Source organism: Drosophila simulans, chromosome 3L, assembly GCF_016746395.2.
Source record: "Drosophila simulans strain w501 chromosome 3L, Prin_Dsim_3.1, whole genome shotgun sequence".
Classification (NCBI taxonomy): domain Eukaryota; kingdom Metazoa; phylum Arthropoda; class Insecta; order Diptera; family Drosophilidae; genus Drosophila; species Drosophila simulans.
In genome coordinates this window covers 20,399,094-20,416,249 of record NC_052522.2, presented here as the reverse complement: position 1 = coordinate 20,416,249, position 17,156 = coordinate 20,399,094, and the positions used below count along the sequence as shown (strand labels likewise).

General features: G+C 37.2%; 2 protein-coding genes and 1 long non-coding RNA gene across 4 annotated transcripts; 1 reads left to right on the top strand and 2 right to left on the bottom strand.

Moving 5' to 3' along the window:
• Positions 1–3,327: 3,327 nt before the first annotated feature.
• On the bottom strand, positions 3,328–4,432 carry LOC27206827. Of its 2 annotated transcripts, none has more exons than XR_005544030.2 (3): positions 4,068–4,432; positions 3,894–3,949; positions 3,328–3,835 (listed from the first exon to the last, which is right to left on the bottom strand). It is a non-coding gene; the product is annotated as an uncharacterized LOC27206827 (long non-coding RNA). The 2 variants fall into 2 exon arrangements; XR_001600156.3 differs by having other exon boundaries at positions 3,894–3,998; positions 4,068–4,431.
• Positions 4,433–4,939: 507 nt separating this feature from the next.
• On the bottom strand, positions 4,940–5,420 carry LOC120284794. The gene is made up of 2 exons (XM_039293821.2): positions 5,332–5,420; positions 4,940–5,271 (listed from the first exon to the last, which is right to left on the bottom strand). Exons 1-2 carry the CDS (start codon positions 5,360–5,362, stop codon positions 5,183–5,185), a joined length of 120 nt encoding a protein of 39 aa, XP_039149755.1. The 5' UTR covers positions 5,363–5,420; the 3' UTR covers positions 4,940–5,182.
• Positions 5,421–8,784: 3,364 nt separating this feature from the next.
• LOC6738897 lies at positions 8,785–10,049 on the top strand. The gene is made up of 4 exons (XM_002085656.4): positions 8,785–9,013; positions 9,064–9,219; positions 9,288–9,455; positions 9,508–10,049. Exons 1-4 carry the CDS (start codon positions 8,951–8,953, stop codon positions 9,661–9,663), a joined length of 543 nt encoding a protein of 180 aa, XP_002085692.1. The 5' UTR covers positions 8,785–8,950; the 3' UTR covers positions 9,664–10,049.
• The last annotated feature ends 7,107 nt before the right edge of the window (positions 10,050–17,156 follow it).

Below are 17,156 nucleotides of genomic sequence, written 5' to 3'. Positions count from 1 at the left end.
CAACTGTTGCCAAACATTGCTGACTTGTACGCATTTCCAATTGCTATTTGCTCGCCTATTGTTTGTAATTTCACTGCCAGCACTTGAGGATTCTGGCGGGGGGATTTTTGGGCCGTGTTCTTGTATTTTTTGGTGAAAGTGTCGTCGTCACGTCGGGTAATTGATTTTAAATTAGCACATTGCTTTGAAAATTTAAACTGTTTACTTGTGCCTGGGGACATCTGTTCTGGAAATGCTTTAGTTTCTAAGAGTTCTGCCTACAAGCTCAGTCATTTCCTACACTTTAAATAATTTGTTGTTCTGAGTATTAAATCCTAAAAAAGAGGTAATTTATAAAAGTTTTCATTGGTAATAAAAGGTTACTACAAATAATACTTGATGCCACAGTATTGATATTAAGTTTCATCTTACCTAACACTTTTATTTTGAAACTTTTCCCTTTGGCCAACCCTAATTAAATAGGGATTAAAAACACTCCTCAGTCATTTTTCCAAGCGTACAGCTTTTCGCTATCTCTATCCCCCAACCATTTCCGTCTCACTTTCTCCGTGTCCGTGTCACTGTGCTTGTGCTTGTGTGAGTGGGTGTGCGCTAGTGTGAGTTTATGCATGTTTAATGAACATGAATCCACGAGCCACCAGGGCACCCCTGTAATCGCATTTCAATATGCTGCACCGCCTGTGCAAAAGGGGGAAAAAAAAATGAAAAAAACAAAAAAACAAGAAGTGGGTTCAGCGCAGTGCCCTAGAAGAAAAAATGTTAAAAATATAAAAAAAAACGAGGAGAAAGAAAGGAAAACTCAAAGCCGGCTACCGCGTCTTCCCTCCGCCGCTTGCAAACGGCAATTTAGTTTGCAGGGCAAACTTTTCATAGCTGCTCTGACCCGTAAACGAGGTCAGCGGAAAAAACATTTTGAAAAATTCATATGCAAACGTATTTTCAGTTGCACCGGCAACTGGCAACTGGCAACACACAGGTGCCAATGGCAGCACCACCAGGATTTGAATCGGAATCGGGAGCAGTATCCAACTATCCACCCAGTAAGTAACAGAAGCAGCTGGAGAGCGGAAAAGCGGGAAAGCGGGGGAATGGCGGTCGAGGTAAAGGAAAACTTTTTAATGGCCAGCGCGCACACACACACACCATGCTCACTTAATAGCACTCTTGCTGGCCAGTGTAATTCTTAGTCGCCATGGGGCTCAAAGTCTTCCCCAGTTTCGGCGTAAAGTGAAACGTTTTGCTTTTTATTAGTTGGTAAACATGAATAATAATGCAAAAGAAGTTGCTTTTTACACTAAATTAAATGTGAATCAACATGTCTTTGGGGCAAACCAAATGAACTTTTTTGCCTCCTGCGAGAAAAGGGGTGAAATTTATTACTTTTTGCCACAGTTCTAGGTAAATTAATGTGTCGCCAAGAGAGATATCACAATTGAATAAGGGTAATTTAGTTAAAAATAACTAAGATAATTAACTAGTAAAGGGAATTTAATATACCACATGCATGCCATTGAAATCTATTCCAGGATTTATCAAAGGATTTTTATATTACTCTATTTAACTTACTTACTTACTTACTATTAGTGTAAGTAATCTCATACTCAGGCACTTTTAATCATTTTCCATACTCAGTAAATACAACACACATTTGTAGATTGCAATCGTCATGTAATCAACTTGACTTAAGCATTTCCACTTTTTAATCACTATGACCGGGCTAATTGCTTGCCCAAAAAAACCGAAAAGCGGAAACTCTTCAGTTTAACATAAAGTGAAACATTTTCCGCCTTTCCGTTCCGGCGAATAGGACTTTGCACGGATGTAATTGCTGGACAAGGTTTGTAACCCACGGGCTCTATGAGTAATTAGGGTCGGGGATTAGTTCAGTCGCCTTTTCTTCAATAAATTTTGGCCGTTGGCCGCCCAAAGGCCAAGTGAACCCGGTTCCCGGCACCCGGCACCCAGCTCCCGGCGATGGATATTTAAGGCTCATCCCGGGTCACAAGGTGTTCCGCCTTAAAATGGCCTAAAAACGAGAAAATGTGAGGGGAAAACACTGAGCAAAACTTTAAAGCTGCAATGTAATAATATATACTCTTACTATATAAAATATATAAATAAGAAAAATAATTAAAATAATATAGAGTGCAGAGCAGGAAATAAAAATGTTTGTAACAAACTTAAATATATTTCTTAATACTTCTTTAAATACCTAAAAAATAGCGCAACAATAGCGCGTATTAAACTTATGCTGTTCCTTTCATTTTAGCTTCGTTCAAAAATGACTAACTGGCAACGGATGTCTTAGTGGCATTTAATTTCCCAGTTATTGGTCTTGTTAGAAGCATAGTCCCGGTTTTTGGAAAGTGCAGGATCGGAGGAAGTGCCCTCTCACATTATGCCATCTCGCGTCCGCCGACGGTGATGTATGTACGTGTTTCGGCTTTGCTTCCGTGATAATTTTCCAACTTTTTGCACCAATTATGTGCACGGCAGCGCGATATTCTCTTAGCCAACTCGGTGTTAGTGGGCCCTGTTGTGAGTGTGTGGGTGTTGGCCTTTAGTTTATGCTCATTACGTGAGTGCTGAGCGCAGCAGACTCACAAATTGTTGTACAAGAAATTGCCGCCGTTGGCATTACACGAAAATACAGGGAAAAACACAGAGGCGAATATATAAACATACATACGTATATATATGTACATTAGTACATAGCTATATATAGATTTCTTGCCTGGATGCCAAGCCGTCGAATTGAATTTTCAGGGTAATTCGCGGCAATCGAAAAGGAAACTTGTCCACGGGCCGTATGCGCGTTATATAGTTGAACAATTTACAAAGGGGCCTCACTTCAGCCACCCACTTTAACTATGAGCTATTGAAGGTTGTTATTTAAATAAATACCGCAAGTGGCATACGGAAGTCATTAAATGCTGGGCCATTTTTAATTAAATTCAGGTTAAGAGGAAATCGTGCTCACGTCTCGTATGCGCGATATTTAATTGACCGATTTGTTGCTCTCAAGCTTGAAGTAATTTTAGTCTTAATTAAGAAATAAGTAATTGCTTATTGAATATATAATATCGTTAACATTTCAAATAAGTAAACACTCAGGGCGTATGCGTGATATTTAATTGACAATTTTGCTGCTCTAAATGTATGGGAAAAGCTAGGCACTTATGAAGCCAGAAAAAGCAATTAAATTGTAAGCAGTTAATTAAATTCAAATAAACTTGGCACACAAATCCAGGCGTGAACCCCGGGCGTGTAAGCGTTTTTCGAATGCCCCAATTGTGAGCAATTTAAATGGCAATTTTAAGTGCCCGATAGCAAAGAATTAATAATTTTAACTATTAGCTAAATCCAGCAATATTTACTCAACGTTCAGTATTCACAAATTCCCTCTTCACAACTCATAAATCAAGGCTTAAATGTGATTTTGAGGACTTAAGAACTTAAGCCTTAAAAACCAATTCCAACTAAAATATGGGCTGTCGGCTCTGGCACGCCCACCGAATAAGTATTTCGCACCAGGAACGCACAGCTTTAGTTTGCCACACAGTTTTCCTTTTGTTTGGGCCAATTCAGGAGTAGAATATTAAAGGATAGCAACTGCTGCTTTAAAGCCAAATAAACTTTCGCCAACGCCTCCCACCAGCTGGCTGTTTATTTGGGCAAAGGCGAAAAGTGTAAGAAGAATGGGGCTTTTTATTTCACTCAAGTACCGTGTCGTTGCTTTCACCTGCACTGAAAAAAATGGTATGGTAGATTAGAGTTACATGCAAGCATGTTTGTTTGAATCGTTCACAGACTTCAACCAACCAACTAGTTTAACCTAATCAATAAAAGTGTATTATATTTAATATTTCGGTATATATTTATGAAATAGTTACCTTAATTAGATAAACTCCGTCTATGGCTTTGATGCATTTTATTCAGGCCAAAGAGACTGGTAGAAAATGCAATTATTTCAACAAAAGTTTTCTTAGCTTTGAGAACTTTGAAAAGAAACACTTGAATTTGCGTAAAATGTACCTTGTTTGCCAAAATAATTGGGCAATACTCACTGTTGATGTTCCCAGTCTTTCCCAGTTTTTGTTTTCGAGAACATTTGAAGTATTTTGGTTCGAGTGTGTGAAAAGTAGGCAGGGCAAACTGCATAAACTACCAAGTGAGTCGGCTGGCTGTTGGCAGTCAAGTTTCCGCTGCATTTTCATTGGAAATACCAACGAAATTCAAACTCAAACCGGGGCTAAATGTCTCGACGAGCTGATGCCGAGCTTCGGATGCCGAGCAGCTCGAGCTGCAGATACATTTTGTTTGTTTACTTTGAAATTGTAAATGGATTAGCCGCACTCCGAGGCGCGCCAGGCCTGACAAATTGAATTTGTTAGACTCGAGAGAAGTTTTTGGCAAACTTTTGCGTGCATGGTTGGATATTGGACGTGGCCGGAGTGCCGGAGTGCCGGAGTCCTGGAAGCCATTGCCCATAAACCGAGAAACAAAACTTTGTCCTGCCGTCGAAGCGGGAGTGTTGAGGAATAAATTGCCATGCCGTAGGTGACGGGCCAAACTAAAGGGTTTTCGCAACAGCTCCCCTCCCGGAAAACTGGGTCATCAATAAGGTGATACTTTCAAGCGAATATCCCGAAACAAATGCCGGATTAATCTTAAGCTCGAATGGTATCGAAAGTGAGTAAATGATTGGCAACCAAGGCGAGATGGGAATGCTGAAAACTTGTTCGAGGAATTTCTGTGGGAGGGATTTCCTTGATGCCCAGCTATTCCCGACTGATGGTCATCAATAAGGAACTACTTGAAGAATCATCGGAAAAATCAACTTGACATTGTAACAAGCTATAGCTACTTGGTTTCGATTTTGTCGACCGAAAAGCAATGTGCACAAGAAAATGTCATAAAGAGATGAAGAGCAATAAGATTTGATTTCTGTAATTTATTGCGGTTGGTAGTCAGACTAGAGATTTCGATTGGATAGAAGAGACAGACGTAATAAGAAAAACTCATTGCATATCAATACTACCAATAATAATAGCGTAAATTATTCATCTGTTTCCACAGGTATGAATAATGATTTTAAATCCAATATATATTTTATTGCAGTATTATCCAACATTCATTTAATGCTCCGTTATAGTTTATAGCTTTAAAGATCGCACACAACTTATATCTCAATGACTTCGTAGTCGCCAGCTGATGTATGACACGTTAAAACACATTTTACTGCATTGCACACATCTAGGGCTAAAATTGCTGTTGAAAAATAAAATTAATGTATATAATTGGATTATTTATATGAAAGAAGCTGATTACCCAACAGAAGAATAGTTCCGAAGACTCTCATACCGGTGCTAACTTTTTGAATTCTCCAAATAAACTAAACATTTTTATGACCTGCGTAGTCTTTTAAGTTTGCAACAGCAATTCGTTTTCTTATTTATATCTCATTTCCATGCAAATAGAGGTGATTTCATCACCCAATTTAGTATATGCGTTACAGTAATCTGAATAATTCATTTGAACAACAATTGATTATTCAAAACTAGAGTGGAATTCAACAATATTCACAATATTTAGCTTATAATTTTTCATTTAATTAATTAAAGATATAATTTAGTCTTATTTCAAGTGTTATTACAGTGCAACTTAGCAAAGGACTAGCATAACAATTTACAAATTAGAGTTAGTTGGGCTATTGAAACAAAATTTTTATGTAAATCAGGAAAGATTGCATTTTCTAAAAATAAAATCAAATAAAGTTCACTTAAGAGGGAGAACATGCCATCAATACCAGATATTTTAAATCCACTTTTAAAATGTTCCACTTAAAACTCAGCTGCTGTAATCGATTTATTTTTGCCAATTCTCTTAATGACCACAAGACGTATGTTTTTGAGAGCTTGACTTTCCTACACAATGAAAAATGTTTCAAGTCGGATTGAAAGCAAACAAACAAGACATTTATTTCAAAAACATCAGTTCCATTCAATACCATGAAGCGAGTAGAACATTTCTATGTACTTTACTATGAGGCAATCAAAATTCCTTTAAGTTCTGCCTGTGGCACATGGGCCAAATACATTGAGTTTTATCCAGGATTACCCGACTTTAATTGTGCAACTTCAACTGTTGCTGCCGGGGCCAAATTCCAATTGAAGTCCAAAGTGGTTAGGCTAATTGAATCGCTTCGTCTCCGTTGAGCCAAAGTGAATGGGCCTCATTGCGATATGTAATGTATGTAATCCCGCCTTAAATAGAAAACCCTTTTGGCCAAACTTGTGCTGCGGCCAGGCCAAAATGTTGCTTACCCCATACATTTTCCTCTGTTGGCCCTCTTCGTCATTTACATTATTATGATGAGATGCAAATCTCGTTAAAGGACACTTCAGACTCCGCCCCTCGCATCCCATATAGACTACTCTTCAATATGTGTGCCATATGCCCCTCTATATCTTGGCAGCCACATTCACATGGTTTTCGCCCCGATTCGCCTCCTGTTTTCCCCAATTTCCCCAATTTCCCTACCCCATGTCTGTGTGTTATTCTTATGCAAATTACATTTCCTGTGTTTGAGCTACAGCTTGTAGCTACATGTGTATGCGTGTGCCAAACACGTGCACAGGAAAAAAGCAGGATCGTATCCTAGATTTTCATAATAATCGTTTTTATAGCAAAGATATATGTCCTTGAAGATCAAACATATAATATTTAGCTGTTTTAAAGTTAAGTATTATGTGAAAGTTTGCAAACTTTCGGTTAGTTGAATTGCACATAAATATTCATTAAAATTGTTAACAACGTCTTTTTTTTGTTTGGAGAATTAATTTTTTTTTCGGTGCATTTGAATGCCGTGGAATATTTTGCATACCCACATATAGCTAAAAAATATTCTACAATTCTTTTGTAAAAGTCAACAACAGACGGACGAAGCGCTCATAAATGTTTTCGTTTGTCAGCTCGTGCTCTCCCTTTCACTAGCCGTCTACCCGTCTCTTTCCTTTCATTTGCATCTGTCTATCTGCTTCCGCTTCCATCTCTGTCTGTCGCATGTGGCTGTCTCTTTCCCTGGCCTTATGACATATTTGTAGCTGCTGACTTTGCTTAGTATCTTATTTGCATTTGTAAACTTTAGTGTGCCATTTTGTTCATTTGTTTTTGGATTTTTTGGTCTATCCTGTCCTACTGATTTTGCATTTTATATCCTTGCACACGTGCATACATTTATTATATTTATTTGAAACTCATTAGCTTTTAAGGGCATTTTTCCATTTCTGATTTTCCCTCCTTTTCCAGTGGCACAAATCAAGTGCAGCATCAGCACATTATTCACTGACATGTGAAGCATTTCGAAGGTATAACGAATATTTTACCGGTTTTGATTTGTTAATTTTGCGAATATCAACACTTGTGTAACTCCCATTCAATCGCATTGAATTTACATATTCGAATTTGGCTTAGAGAGGATTTGGCTATTGATGGATGTGCTGGAATGAAATCAGAAGTAGACAGTTTGGTATTTGGATAATTAAAGCAGTGCTCGTTTAACTACGGTTAAATGGTATTTAAATAGTGAACTGATGCAGAAAAATTGGTGGAAATTGTGTTGCACATGTTTGGGGCTAATCCAAATCGAAATGAAATTGAGTAGTTTTGGTTTGCATAATGACTTTTAATGATCGGTGTTAATTATTAAGTAAATATTTATGTTGTGGGAAATCTATTAAGATTCCACCGGTTACAACCCCAAAGTTGCTATTTTTATTCGTTGAATTAATTTGAATTGAATTGAATTGAACCGGTATGTAAATACACAAGTATAAAGGTAATTTGAAAAGTCAGTTATTTAACATTAAAGAAGAATCGGTTTGGAAGATTAATATTTAATGGTTAACTGTATAATCAAAACATAAGAACAAGAAGGAACCGACTATTAGATGCCCTTTACTCAGGGAAAAACACAAAATTTTTATGGCATATCGATTAGAATTGGCCTTAAAAAATTAAATGAAAAATCTCGTCGTGATACTTTCGGCTTGTTTGTGGGCGTTGGAAGTGGGTGTGGTAGCGTTCTGAAACAAACTGAATCATTTCTCTCGAATGTCTTTGCTTAATATCAAATTTAAAGATTTTGTAGTTCCCGAGATCTCTACGTTCATACGGACGGACAAACGGACAAACGTTGCCCGATACTATCGGCTAGTAATCCTGATCAAGAATATGCATGCTCTATAGAGCATAGACCTATTGTCTTTGTTTTGTGGTGATATTTTAATATAATAACCTGTTTATTAAGTTTAACAATTGTGATCGGATGTTTTATATACATATATAAATATATATATATAAGTCTCATACACAATATATATTACCTGCATAATTAAAAGATAATTAGATAATATAAGCATTGAATAATAGGTAATTCCCTTGATAAGTATTATCTTTTTTAATTGATGGGTTCAAACTGAGCTAATGTAAAAGGTTTTTAATGGATTCAACAATATTTTAAAACCATCAGCGAGCTGTGTTGTTCTGCTGTCGTTTTGTAGCTTGATGCCGAATAGGTCCGTAATTGCCGAAAATCAGTAATGAGTCTATTTCGCTTAAAACTTCATAGACTGTCATAGTAAAGAATAAAATCTGTTCTGAACCACTGCTCTAAATTTTAATATATGTATTTAATAAAGTGCTGTACAAAAATTTGCTTCGGAAGCAACCTTTTGTTTCATTTAAAACTTATAATAGTCATTAAACTATACTAAATAAAGCGCATCACAAAGGTGAATAGTTTGAACTCAACGTTCACGTATCAGACTTAATTTTTTACTTTTGTGCTTTGTATAACTGCATTATAATTATAATTGCTTTATATGTTTGTAGATAAAGTGTTGTACAAGTTTATTAGCCAGCTTAATACACACACCAAAAGGTTATAATGGCAATAAAGCTGAATTTGTTCATTACCATTCTGATGTTCTCTACATATTATTTCACAGAGGTAACAAATTGTTAATACTAAAAAAAAAATTTAAAAAAAACTACTTTTAGGTTTATTCCCTAGTGGAATTTACAAACGTTCAGTGCGAGTCTCTGGATAAGAACTTTGCTTTAATTGAATATTGTTATCTGAAATCTGTAAACCGATCTTACAAATATGTTTCGATTAAAGTTAACCTCCTAAAGCTACCCATATATAAAGTCAAGGTATACTGCTTAAAATATGTCTAATTATATTTAAAGCGAATATAATAAGTTATTATTCTTTAACTCAGATAAGCTTTGGTCTCTATAAACGATTGACTGGATATAAGCCTTTTCTCTACAATGCGACTTTGGATGCGTGTAAATTCCTTAAATCGCCGAATTCCAATCCGGTCGCTCTTTTTTTTTATAATTGTTTCAAAGAGTATTCCAACATGAACCACACATGTCCTTTTAACGTAGGTATACGCATAGTGTATTAAGTAAATATTCATATTATATTCATTTCAGCATGATATTGTGCTGGATAAGATGTCATATCATAGCATAAATAATAAGATCACCAAAATACTGCCCTTCCCAGAGGGAAATTATATGATTGAAATACACTGGATAGCCTACGAGATAAATCGAGCTATAACAAAATTTTATTGGACACTTACTTGATAAGACAAGGCAATCAAAACAATAATGACCAGACACTATAAAAATATAAATGTAATGCAAAAAATTTATCTTCATTCCAAAGACGAGCTTAATAAATAATGTATCTAAACCTAATTGTGAAAGGGTGGTGGATATTTAAAATCATCTTTCTAAAAGTGTCATATTGCAAAGAAGCCAAAAAAACAAAGAACATGCTATTATCAGATACTTAATCCTAGCTCCATAGCTTTTATAGTTCCTGAGATCGAGGCGTTCATACGGACAGACAAACGGACAGACGGGCGGACACAAGCAAATATATGTACTTTATAGGGACGGAAACTGTTTCTTCAACCTGTTACATAATTTTCAACGTATCTAGGATAACTTTTTTACTAAACAAGCAACCGGAATAAAGATTTGTATGATTCATAATATTATTATTTTACCTACTTACTCTAAAAGGGTACTCAAACTTCGCTCTTCGCATGATCTAACTATTCGCTCTCTATTCAAAAGCACTTTCCACTGTGGTTCCTATTTTTGCCCCTTTTGGTCCTGGTTAATGGCCACCAGACTGCATGCCTGACAATTGGAAAATTGGAAGTTAAAACCATTAAATAAATGAGTGTCACACAGCGGGGCTGGTGCCAGGAATCGAAGAACGAAGGGGGAACGCGACACAATCACATTTCGGTTGATGCTGGTGCCGAATGCTATTTGGGTATTTTTATCTCTTTCGATTTACCCAGTCATTCAAGGGGATTCCAAGGGGGGTTAACCACTTTGATTCGCCCTCGATGGAAAGGCAAAACATCAGCAGACCGAGCACACAGAGGGCCCTGTTTGAAAGTCAACAGTTTTAACCTAATCACAGTGGATTTTATTGCCGCCTCACAAATCGATGCGAGCGGATTCGAATGCGGATGCGGACATGGCTGTGGATGCGGATGCGGAAGCGGAAGGAAGGGAAACGGAAACGCAACGGAGCCGAAGGTCCTGGGCAACCATTTTGTGGGCGGACCGCAGAAAATGTGGGGGAATCATTAGGTTGCTGCGTAAGAATTTTCCGGGTGCGTTAAGTGCCCCCCAAAAGGACCTTTTGGGCTTTTCGTGTGCACTAAAAGAAATAAGTATGACACTGCTCCGCCAAAAACCTCTTCAACATAAGGTATGCTTAATCAATGCCAAATATTTGTAGTGTAATTTATTACCAATAATAAAAAAATTTTTCAGAGTTCAGAAATTTTTTCAGAGTAAAAATTCCTAAAATACTACAAGCCTTACTGAAATCAACTTTAATGTATTTCCAAAACCTTATGTATATATAAACTTTCTAAGTGCTGATATAGGGTCTCACATTCAGCACGCACTGGCTGTTGAGCCCAGACCTAAATGTTATTTATCTCCAGATTAAATGGATTTGTGTGCAAAATTGTCTATTTAACTGGGGCCAGGCAGAAGCTTTAGCATTCGCATCGTCATCAGCATCAGCGTTGGCCTTAGTATCAGAATCAGCAGCACTTTCGTTTCTCGAAAGTGGCAGGAACTTCATTGTTTGAACTTTTCAACGTATACGTGGGCGTTTGATTGAGTTTCAACAAGGGTCGACTTGTCCTCGTGCCCCCGGCAAAGATTTCCGAAAGGCCCCACCCACTTGGTCACTTTCCCGCTTTCGCCCACTTTCCCTCTATTTCCCTCCATTTCCCTGGCGACCTGTTTCAGTTTCTATTGTCAATTAGAACTGACAAGTGGCTCTCTATATGGGCGAAAGTGTTCGTGTTTATTTCCTTTAACGGCCTTGGTTGACAAACGCATTCAATGGGTTAACCGGATTCCATGTCCCCTCTTCTTTATAGTGTTGGGCAATTGTTTTGTATACCTAAACAATACAGAATGTGTATATCCATTAGGTACATTAATTACAAGTTTGTGTTGACCAGCTCAAACATATATATTGAAATGTGTAACAAATTAGTAATAAATTATTCTATAGGTATTAAGGTAGGGTATCCCACTGAAGCCTCATCTCTGGTACAGAACCACTTGATTTTTATTGGCCCAGAAATTGGAATTCGTTGAACGCTTTCTATTGAATAGTTCTATATATTTTCTTTTGAATTGATAGCTTCTTGTTATGCAATTCTTTACCAATGTTCGTTAGTTGAAGAGGGAGACCTAAACAATGCTATACCTTCTTTCAAAAAAAAAATCCAAAACCATTTCCGGCCAAACATGTGTTCACAATTGTGTGAGATTGCAAAGTATTTTGGGTCATTTTTTATATTTCTCAGGTTCAATGGTCTTTTTGGTAATTGGCGCCCAGATTTTCTGTTTTTCAGTTTGTCTGGATTCTTGTGGATTGTCCCACAAAGAGGTCACAAATGTAATAAATTTTTCAGCGTACCCGGCATATCCGCCATACGCGGATATTTTATGGGTCGTGTTCTTCAGAATTTGTTGCTTTGTTTGTCAACACTGGTAATTTTGTGCATGGGAAATTCGTCATTTATGTCTTTATCTTTACTACATTTGTACGAAAGTTGTAAATTTGATATCTGTATTAAAACAAGATATGTTTTGATACTAATATTGGTATAAGGTGTTCTTGGTTATTGTATTAGTTGACAAATTATTTTAATTAAATAATAATGTTTTATTTTGTTTTTTAAAAATTTAAATAAAGCTTAGCTTAATTATCTAAAAATAATGGTATAGTATATAATATTGTCTCACCAAACCGAGTTTTTATATTAATTTATTTACCACCAAGCGTTCAAGTAGGTACTTTTCAAAGGATGGCTTTTATTGAAGATTTATATCTTTTGCTCTAATTTCGCCGAGCTTTAGTTTCTCGAAAGTGCAATTTTCCCGTTCACTGCTGCAGCCGAACAATGGTGGCCTTAGAATGAAGCTCAGCTTACAGCCAGATGCAGTGGACCAGCAAACAGACAATGGCCCAAAAAATGCGAGAAGAAACCCAATTCAAAATAATAGTCTAATAAACTTACTTAGCGTGCGCACAGCTGATTAGCCCGACCGGCTTTCCACTCTCTTATGGCAACTGCGTTGGAGATTTTCCCACCTCCTCCCCTTTGCCCACCACCCCGCTTCGGTTGTTGGTGCTGGCGTCCGCTTTCCACCGCTCATCTTAAAGCCAATTTCCCGCCCTCGCACTCCAGCTGCGGCAAAATTTTATTATTGCGCTTCTGCAGCTGGCCGACAACAAAAACGCTCGCCGCGGTCGTTTGCTTAATGCGCCGCGTGCCTTTCGCCCCGTTCCGATCCGCCAGATAGCCACGGCTATAGCTATCTAGCCATGGCTATAGCCAAAGCTATGGCCGTGGCGATGGAGATGAGGATGGCCGTGACGATGGCCTTTCGGCGCTTATGGCTGAGAAATGCTTTCTTTATGTATTAATAGTACTTTCACTCCCTTTACCACTCGAAAGTCGGGCTAAGGATGGCAGCGTGATTGGAGCTTAATGCCCAACGCCCCCTGAAGTTTGAGTTAATGCCTGATGGCAACGACTTCATAAAGTATTAATTTAGTTTGTACATTTTGCAAATTGTCTCTTTATTGGGTCGGAAAGAGTTTAAGTTTTATTTTGGTAGCTTACATTTTTTCGCAAAAAGTTAAATCAGCTCAAAAAATGGAATCGGTATCATTTTCCATGTTTTTATTGTGTAAGCTTAGTAGGGATGTGTTAATATATTATTAATTAACTATTATTTAAATGGGATTTCAATGAAAGCTCCTATTGGAACACAAAGCATAGAAAGATGACACTGTCCTAATTAAAATGAAATACCTTGTTGCTTTAGTCTCATTTATATAATTTCTAAATGTTTTGTCAACATCAATATGTGTTAAATAAATTTGGAATTTAATTTGGAACTTATTTACGAAGACAGATATTTGTGAATAACATCAATCAGCCAAAGCCAAGAAGCTTTTCATTTAGTTGACAGTTCATTTAAAATCGATTTTGGTCTAATTTAGAGAATCTCTAAAAGGAGAAATACGATTTAAAGTGCGTTTTCATAAAATTCACACCATACCGGCAAAAAAACCAAATAAAATACGAGTGATTTACCTAATCAAAGTGTCGTTAAAAATATTTGCATAACCAAGAGAAAGAGAATCTCGTTTTTGGCTCATAAACAATTTATTGCGGCATGACGTGTTTTATGTGCTTTTATTTTGGTCAGGCAAAAAGCATGTTTTTTGATCGAAGTAGAAAACTATGCAAACCATGTTTAGCTAGTGAAACAATTAAAATATTTATGTTTTATTGAAATAAAAATGACACGCAAATTGGGGTTTGAAAATGTTCCCCCTTTTTATATTCATTCAGTAGGTATCTTTTATCAGTGTCAGTTTCTACGCAATGTAGACTTCCAGTTTTGAAGCTATCTGTATGAAACTTTATTTCAAGTAGTATCTAAGTCAATACTCGAAAAAAAAAATAAAAAAAAAAATGAAAAAAAAAAATATATTTTTGTTTTTATTAATTATAAAGAGCAGTAGGAACTGTATAAAAATAAATAGCTAATTAATAATTGCAAGGGTATATAAGCATCACCAAGAAGAGCTATCTACCTTTTTATTATTTTTAAAATTAAAAAATATTTTGAATAATATATTTTGAATATTTTGAATAATATAAAATTAAATGCATGTATTTAGCAACATTCCCACTAGCTAATAAGTAACCCAGCTAATGAGTGCGAAATTACATGATTTTGTAGTTTCAAAGTGTCCGTAGCTGAGGTGCGTGAATAAATGATGAAAATTACCAATCCTCATACCCACCCATCATATGCGGCCATCACGCTACCATCACTGGGCTCGATGGGAACCATCGCCGAGAAACCAGTGGCGGGAAACTGAGCACCAGAGCACATTTATCCGGGAATGACTTCAGTGTTGTATCACGTAGTAAATAATTCCTTTGTGGCATTGTCTTGGTTGGCTTTGCAGCATTTGGCGCTCGTCCTTTTGTCCCCCAATCTCTTCGTGAAATCCCAGAACTCCCTGGACTGCCATCCCACGGTTGTCTAGTGGGTGTTTACGTGCTTTGAAGGATGGAATGGAGAAGGGGATGGGGCTTGGACTGCGTGGAAATTGGTCTACGGGAGATTGGGGGTTGAGTCTTTTATTGTTACGTGGCAAATACAACATAAAACGAACGTGTAAATGTTATTTCTTGATTTATTTCCGCGGTGCATGCAGATGCTTACGCCAACCGATTTTAAGGTTTCCACACCCAAGCCGTTCCACCGCCCTGAATCCGAATTCCCCATCCAGCAAAGCATCCTCGATAGGTTACGTATACGTACGTATACGTAATGTGGCGGATTTTCATTTCGTTCCCGACTTGGTACGTTGCGAAGCGTCGGCAAATATAAAATATTCCGCTTACCTTGCACAAATATTTATATATGGTTGGTACATAATATAAAATTACTGCATGTCTCTCTTTCTATATATCTATACATGTATGAATATATGTGGATTTGTCAGTGTGTTGGTCTACGTGAAACTGTTAGCGCGTGTGTGAGTGTTTATGTTTGAGATGGCAAATTTGTTGTATCTGTGTCATTTATTTTGTTTTCGCTCATGCACCCTGTAAAATGAGACCAGGAATCATTGGCACGGGGGAATACTAGAGTTGCATATCGTTGCAACAGAAACATTTTTTAATTATAAGTTTTTAAGTGCAATTTTTAATTAAATTTATACGTCGGGGAATGGCAAATTGGTTATTTTCTAGTAAATATTTGATAGGCTTTAAGTATAATGGCTTAGATAATATGATAATAGTAATATAATATAATCCATATATATATTTATGTTTCACGTAATGACGAAACGCTCCAGGGGAGTGTTGTAAAGTAAAATGGGGACTTTTGCATCTTGCGACTCATGCTTACAATACTTTAATAATTGTATTATATAGGGTATTGCATTGTATCTATAGGGTATTTTAGCCACTCACCTGTTATTTCGCGAGGCAGCCCATTCTGTGTTTGTTTCAGTATTTTGTAATTTTTGTCTCCCTTTTGTTCTTCTCGGATTTTCGTTTTATTTTTTCCGCCCTTGTGTGCCGCCTGTTCGGCACAAAAACAAACATTTTCTTGGGTGCAGGCGACTTTACATAGCCCCCTTTTTCGCCCCCTTTTTGCCCTTTCCGCTTTCCCCATCATAGCCCCTTTATCTGGCCCGTCTAGGCATAAGCCCCCATGGCTTATATTTACCTCTCGACTTAAGCCAAGGCGAGACGTTTGTCTCTTGGCCGCCAGATCTGTTTTCGGGTTTCGGGGCTTGCTGGAGCACGGAAAAAAATATCAACACCAAAATCTTAAGAGAATCTCCATAAAGAAATAATAAAAGGCATTTTCAGAAGCAATCTTAAGGTGGACATTGTAATTGTAATCCTTTTTGTTATAATTCCAGTTATATTTGTAATTCATTCATGTTATTATTTGGGATGGGCAAATACAACTTTATGACCGACAACAATATATGTTCATCCAAAGTGCGAAACAATTATTGTACTTTTTTTCACTGCATAGGTTGAGCTCGTATTTGGTGTTGTTGGGTGAGGTTTTGGTTCCGTGTTTCGCCTGTTGACGCAAATTGCCAAAATTGCCTGCGGTTGTGTTTACACGGCGAATGTAACAGACAACAGACAAGTGACAGTCGCACGCACTGAATTCAAATAAAAGCCAATGCCAATGCCGTGTCTACAAGTGGGTGGTGGTACGGAAAAGTGGGCGGAAAAGCGGGCGGAAGGCCATGGAAAATGCAGGACGAGTCAGCAAACGTGCGGTACATTATTTAATTTTGACATGTGCTTGGGGTTTTGTCATCTGTATGTACAGCTCGCCAAGTAAATACCAATTGCCAATTCAAATTCGTGCTAATGTGCTTTTGATATATGGATTGAGGTTTTCGAACATCCGTCAGCAAGCAAGTATACATACACTTAATCTGTATATATATGTACATATGCATTCAAATAGATCCCTGGCCAGACTCAATTGTGACTATCAACGGCAAGGCGTCTGTGATGATTTTATTAGCTTTCGGTTGCCTTTTTGGATAAATCATTTGCATTTATGGCATGTGACAAGTCCTGCTGCCATCTCTTTCTCTATTCGACTGTGCGTATCTTTTTAATGACGGCCGGTTTTTATCTGAATTGATGGCACTTCCATTAAACATGGATTCAAATCGACTGCTTCCGTTTCCTGTTCGAATGCAGAACGAATCACTTTAATGCACTAACTATTGGGTTGGATTTGAATTGCCGGATATTTTATTTTGAAGTGGTGCCTGTTTTTGGTCCAGTAGACTAAAACGTTGAGAGATGTCAGTTTCAATGCGATTTAGCCCCGATATGAATTGTTTTATGTTTGGTTAAATCAAATCATGTATTTTACTACGCGAGTACTTAAGTTTTATCAAAATAAAAGTTATATTTAATTAATATGAACCAACTATTAAT